The 7,139-nt window shown below is 38.2% G+C and overlaps 1 protein-coding gene across 1 annotated transcript; it reads left to right on the forward strand.

Annotated features, from left to right (window-relative positions):
* Positions 1-340: 340 nt before the first annotated feature.
* On the forward strand, positions 341-6,889 carry LOC129882525 (protein SMAX1-LIKE 6-like). Its single transcript, XM_055956858.1, has 3 exons — positions 341-1,895; positions 4,328-4,571; positions 4,698-6,889. The coding sequence occupies exons 1-3, from the start codon at positions 715-717 to the stop codon at positions 6,528-6,530; spliced, it is 3,258 nt and encodes a 1,085-aa protein (XP_055812833.1). The 5' UTR covers positions 341-714; the 3' UTR covers positions 6,531-6,889.
* Positions 6,890-7,139: the final 250 nt, after the last annotated feature.

Here is a 7,139-nt window from a genome sequence, read left to right on the forward strand (position 1 = left end):
AACTAATAACTACATAATTAATACATACATAAATTTAACCAACCATCAAGCTACCCTTCTATATTGTGAAGAGAAGGAGAAAAGTATAACAAAACATGGTAAGATGGTGTCAATTCATGATTCTATCATTCATCTTTTTCCCCCTTCCACCATATCAGATGAAATCTTTAGGAAATACGAACTAGGAATTGACCTCTTTCCACTAGTGAGCCCCTCATCTTTGTTTGAAAAGCTTGATGTGACGTTGGTGCAGCCTAGCTATATTGTGTTCATGGTCCCATTTCTCTTATCTAGTGGACACGGCATCTCATGTCTTCTCTTATCACTATGATGACTGTTAACCAAAAATTCTACGCAGTGAATAGCCATAAATCTATAAAAGCAGTGGAAAAGATATTTCTTCTTTTGAAATGTTAACAGAATTTATACCCCAGGGCCTTTATGTCACTGTGTTTCTTCCATTATCAATAATTTGGCCCACCCTCATACACAAGGAGGAAAAAAAAAAAAAAAGAGAGAGAAGAAATTCCTCTCTGCTTCAATAAATATTTCCAAAAGTTCCTGAAATGTATACTCTTGGAGTTTTTTACTATTTTTTCCTTCAAGCTTTGCTTCAAAGAAAAGAAAATATTTTTATTTTACAAACTACTGACTATTTTTTCAATCAATAGTTACGTGACATATATTTGGTTACATAATAGGAGCTTACCGGCGATGCCAACGCCGGTGAGCACTGCCAAGCAATGCTTGACGGAGGAGGCCGCGCGTGCACTAGACGATGCAGTGGCCGTCGCTCGTCGCCGGAGCCACGCGCAGACTACATCTCTCCACACCGTTTCTGCGCTTCTTGCACTTCCATCATCTACCCTCCGTGACGCGTGTGCACGTGCTCGCAGCTGCGCGTACTCACCGCGGCTGCAATTCAGAGCTTTAGAACTCAGCGTCAGCGTTTCTCTTGATCGTTTGCCCACGGCCAAAACCCTAGACGAGCCGCCTATTTCGAATTCTCTCATGGCAGCAATCAAGCGCTCGCAAGCTAACCAAAGAAGGCATCCTGATACTTTCCACATCTATCAACAACTTCAACAACAGAATTCCTCTAACTTCTCGATTTCTACTCTAAAAGTTGAACTGAAGCATTTTATACTATCCATTTTGGATGACCCGATTGTGAGCCGAGTTTTAGGGGAAGCGGGTTTTCGAAGTTGTGATATAAAGCTTGCACTTCTGAATCCACCGGCTATTTCTAGGTTTTCTAAGACTCGTTGCCCACCTCTGTTTCTTTGTAATTTAACCGATTCGGAGCTTAACAAACGTGGGTTTAACTTCCCATTTTCTGGCGTTTCCGGAAAGGGGAATATTGATGAGAACTCTAGAAGAATCGGTGATATACTTGTGAAGAAAAGCTGTAGAAATCCGTTGTTGATCGGAATTTGTGCAACTGATGCACTATACAGCTTCACTGATTGTGTACAGAAAGGTAAAGGTGGTGTCTTGCCTGATGAAATTAAGGGGTTGAGTGTAATTTCTATTGAAAAAGAAATTTCTGAGTTCGTTGGGGAAGGTGGGAGTGAAGAAATGATCAGGTTGAAGTTTAAGGAAGTGAGTGATGCTGTAGAGTGTTGTACAGGGGCTGGAATTATAGTGAATTATGGTGCATTGAAGGTGTTTGTTGATGATGGGTCAGTGGAATCAGTGAGCTATATCGTTTCTAGGTTCACTAAATTGGTGCATGTTCATTGCGGGAAACTGTGGTTAGTTGGAGCAGCAGCAAGTTATGACATTTATATGAAGTTTTTGGCTCGGTTCCCTACAATTCAGAAAGACTGGGATTTACATCTCCTGCCCATTACTTCATCCACTCCTCCAATTGGAGGACTACCTTCCAGATCCAGGTGGATTTTCTTTGGTATTCTATTGCATTTTCTTTAGGAGATATTATTATAATGCTTTACAGCATATGACCTATGAGTGCTGATTTTTTTATATTTTTATCTGGATATGACAAGGTCTCAAATTCTTTTATACGTTTGACTTGAAACGTTTTCAATATGTTTGTACCTAAACAAAGTTCGAAATGTCATAAAGTTGAACTACCATTATTTGTGAGATCTTCAGAAGTATACTATGGAATTTTCTCAGTTAGGACTCTAGACGTGAGTTGCTTGAGAACCATGAATACGAAATATTCTTTGTTGCTGTAATTGGTCTCACCCCTTCTGGTGATTGCCAATGTAGTTTTGCTTTTTTGGATTCTTTTATGCAGTATATGCGAATAATTTTGACACCATCTTGGTGCAACTTTAATAGAATGATTCTTTGACTTATCAAATAGTCAGGGCGGAGCTATTCGACTGCGGGTTTGGCAGAACTCAGAATCTTTGGCGCTGATGTTGTATTTGTGTTAAAAGATCCACTTAATATGTATAAATAAATTATCAAGAACCCAATAACTTTCTTATTTTTAAAATCAAGGACCCATAAACTCAAAATCCTAGTGATGCTTCTGAGCTAGTAGTAATTTTTTTTCTATTATAATGCTTTATTAGTTCCAAATATCTCTCATACTTGAGGCAGGTACAGGTTTTCTGGTGTTGCTGCTGGTGAAAGCACATAGCTGATAACCTCAAAAGTATTTCATTCACTAGCACAATTTATTAGGTCTAGATCTATTTCTAGATGGATTTCCAGTGTATAAACTCATCTAGTCAAAAAACATGTTTTCTTTAGACGTATGTTGTAACTACAGAATTTGTTTGAATGTTTATCCTGCATTCTTTCAGCCTCACCAGATCTTTGTTATTACTATGTTAGTTGCATTACATGCAATTGCGTATTAAACTTTTTTCTGCCATAGTATTTTGGTTGTAGAGTACCTCTTGCTTCTTATCTTAGCCTTCCATATCCATCGTAATCACCATCTCTTGAGAAGTCAAGAGTAAAGTACACTTGAACAAAGTTTTTTGCACCATTTAGTGGGGGGTAAGCTTTTAGCATTGATACTGGCGTCAACATTGAATATTATGTCTCTTAACTCTTTTCTCAGTTTTTCTTTGTGAATAAGTAGTTATATGTCTCAATAACCTTTCACTTCTTTAAAGAGTCAATATCAGAATCAAACATCCTATCATTGAGAAGTGGCTAACATTGTAGGACATAATAAGGTGCAAACGCAGAATATTGAAAGTAATGAGTATAGTCATGAAAGGGGATGCAACAGGCCATACATGACCTAAGCCTTTCCCTCAGGATAGGGGATGTAGCAGGCCATGCATGACCTAAGCGTTTCCCTTACTGAATTATAAATCTGTAGGCTCTTTTACATGTTGCTTAATTGCAAGAGCAGCCTGTCAAAGAATACCAGAAGCATAGAAAAGGACTATATGACATTTAAAATAATCTCATCCTATTTTTATTTCTCAAAAAACTTCCTTTTAAGTATAAGATATACGAGCTGCTTTTATTTTGGACCGCTAACTGTGTACACAAAATATTGTGTACTATCTTTTTCGCTCTTTTTTTTTTGATAACCCATCTTTTCACCTTATATTTAATTTATTAATTTTTCTTCTATATTATACATTTCCCTTTCTTAGCTTCATTTCACTCCTTGAATAAGTTGAACTTGTACAACTTTTAGTAGTACACAAGACAGATAAAATAATCAAGTATATTTTTTATTGTACTTATGATGTAGCACTAGGTGGTCTGGTTTTGGTCCTTCAGTAATGGAGCACATGTGTGATGACATGGTTTTGCATATCTAGAGAAGAGGCTTCCTTCAGCATCCAAGGGATAATTTCAATGCTTAGAGCACCATAGACTGTTCTCTCAATGTTTCATTTTTGTTGATCTGTGACATTGTCTCCTTTTTGTTGATCTGTTGCAGTATTTAGTCCAAGTTTGTGTGATACATTACAGAAGCATCTGCCTCAGTTTTAGCTTTGAACCCTGAAGTCTTGAATTGTTTGACTGTGTGGCTCAAGTTTCACCTTTATTGAAACTTTAATCACAGCTGTTGAGTCTTTGAGTTGTCACATTAAAAGCATGGCTCCTATGGTTTATCACACACACAACAGAGTGGACAACAAAATGCTTTATTCTGGTGTGTCAAAAGAAGTTTCTGTTTTTTTTTTCCATTTCTTCATTGAGTCTCCTTTTTATTCTCTAATCACTCAGTAAAACCCCTCCTGAGAGTATTGGTTTCCGAGTTGTTTGTGCTGGTTCAGGGAATATGCTAAGAGGTCTAAAAAGTGCATCTCGTTGCATCTGAACTTTTGACTTTGTGTGTCCATTGGCTCTCATGTTCTGGTACTGACATTTGCAGCTTGATGGGGTCGTTTGTTCCGTTTGGCGGGTTCTTTTCCACAGCATCTGAGTTTGAAAACTCGTGGATAAACAAAAATGAATATACAGCTCGATGTAACCTTTGCAATGAAAAGTATGAGCAAGAAGTTTCAACTGTGCTGAGAGGAGCCACGGGTTCAGTCACTGATCAGCATGCACCACATTTATCTTCTTGGTTACAAAAGGCTGAATGCGGTCCAAGCAGGGGACTAGTTGGGGTAGAGGTGTGTCATTCAGAGTCAAATTCTTTTGCCTTTCCTGTGATCTTAGTTGCATTATGGTTAACTGAGTTTGTGGATGATTAGCTTGCAACTCTTTCAGTAAATATGTGCTCTATAAATTCAGTGCAGGCCGATGAAGACTGCAGTTTATTAAATGCCAGACTGGCGGGATTGCAAAAGAAGTGGAATGATATATGCCAGCGTCTTCATCACATAAATTCATTTCAACCAGATGCTTTGCAAGCCAGGTCACATCTTCCCAGTTTTGGCAACTTTCAGAGTTCTGCTGCTGGGGGTGAAAGCAGAAACAAAAATTCATTGTTGGATGCAAGACTTACTACTCAAAGTTCTATGTCATCAGACTTTCAAAATACCTCCTTGACCAAAAAAATCATGTCGAAATCAGTCGTGTCTGAAGGTGATCCTGATTCTCAAGCTGAAGTGCCGGTTCAGAGTTTAGAAACTCAGCAGCTGAAGATGGAAAATATCTGGACCCCTTACCCTCATGCTCCCCGTGATTTGAGCCTGCCCCTTGATCGAACATCATCAGCCTCAAATGCTTCTGTTAGCACTGACCTGGGGTTGGGAACCGTTTATATATCAACTGTAAGAGATCTGTGGAAACCCAGTTTTCAGGAGAATCAGGATCGCCTTCATTACTTTTCAGGATCGGTTTCTTCTTCTTCTGTTCCTCAGTTAGACAAGGAGTTGGATGCGAAAGACTTTAAGAACCTTTATAAAACTCTTTCTGAACATGTATATTGGCAAGAGGAAGCCATTTATGCCATTAGTCATACTGTCTCTCGTTGCAGAAGTGGTAATGGAAGGAGTCATGGCTCTAGCAAAGGAAATATCTGGCTCAGCTTTCTTGGACCTGACAAAGTGGGGAAACAAAAAATTGCGAAAGCTCTAGCTGAGAGTGTCTTTGGTAGCTACGATAGCTTGCTCTCTGTGGATCTGAGCTCTAATGATGGGATTAGCTGCTCAAATTCTCTGCTTATCCATCAAAATATAAAAAATGGTCATGTGAATCTTAGGGGAAAGACAGTCATCGACTATATCGCAGAGGAGTTAAGCAAGAAGCGCTATTCTATTGTGCTTCTTGAAAACATAGAAAAGGCTGATTTCCTTGTTCATAGTACCTTATCTCACTCTATCAAAACTGGTAAGTTTTTGAACTTGCATGGGAAGGAAATCAGCATCAATAATATGATTTTTGTGATTACCTCGAAATCTGCAAAAGTTACTAAAGATTTCTTTTCCAGTAAAGAATCTCTTGAGTTTTCAGAAGAAAAGATATTAGCAGCCAAAAACTTGCAGATGCAGATAGCAATTGGATCTGGCAATCGAAATAGGATTGAGGTGAAGAATACAAATTTGTGGATTACTTCAGGGGACAGAACATCAGAATCTTTCTCTGCATATAAAAGAAAGCAGACAGACAACAGTGACTCTAACAAGTTGTTTCAAAATCCAAAACGTGTGTGCACTGTCCCGAAATCTTCTCTTGATTTGAATTTGCCTGTGGAAGAGATGGAGGAGGAGAATGAATGTGATGAGTGTGACAGTGACTCTGGCTCTGAAGGGTCAAAAGCATGGTTGGAAGAAATCTTGGAGCAAATGGACGATAATGTAGCCTTCAAGCCATTTGATTTTGGAGCTTTAGCTGAGAAAATATTAAAGGAAATCAACATAAACCTCAAGAAGATTGTTGGAGTAGATATCAAGCTGGAGATTGACTCAGAAGTAATGGTACAGATACTAGCCGCTGCTTGGTTATCAGACAGAAAGGAAGCTGTTGAGGATTGGGTTGAGAAGGTCCTCTGCAGGAGCTTTATGGATGTCCGAAGCAGGTTCCAACATATTGCTGATAGCGTCATAAGATTAGTCCACTGTCAAGGCGTTGCTGTAGAAGACCAGGCTCCTGGAATTTACTTTCCAGCTAAAATTACAGTAGACTGATTTTTAGTCAGATATGTGTTCTAATGTACAAATGCTGTCAATAGCATTTCTGCGTGTTAAGTTTCTTTGTGCATATATATTCCTGTATTTTTGTTGATCCTTCTCCAATTGTTTATCATTGTATCTTTTAGAATTAGGCTATTTTGTTGTAATCTTTGTACACACTCTATCCCACCCTTGGTAGTTTGTTTCTACCACTTGAAAAGTTTTACCTTTTCTGTTTTGGGGAAAAAGCTAGTTACTCCAGGTAGTGTATGTAGGTGTGTGTGTGTATGCATGCATGCTTACCGGATGATGACACAAAAAAGAAGGAAGGCATCACAAAGATTCTAATGCGATCGAGTGTGTTATTTTTAGTTTGTTTAGATTTTACTATTACTGAACTGCATCTGTCTTCCACTTTTTGGTTTTTATTATTGGTGTTTTCTTTCATTTGGATTTGATATTTACTAGTTTAGAGTTTGATATTTACTGGTTTAGAGTACGTGAGTGGTAGGTGAGTGGCAGGTCATGTGCTTATTAATAAAATTGATGGTTAATGATCCGAATTAATGAATTATAGTAAAATATAGTTATTAAATAAAAATTCAACTACTCTTATTAATAAAA

This window comes from Solanum dulcamara, chromosome 3 (genome assembly GCF_947179165.1).
Source record: "Solanum dulcamara chromosome 3, daSolDulc1.2, whole genome shotgun sequence".
Classification (NCBI taxonomy): domain Eukaryota; kingdom Viridiplantae; phylum Streptophyta; class Magnoliopsida; order Solanales; family Solanaceae; genus Solanum; species Solanum dulcamara.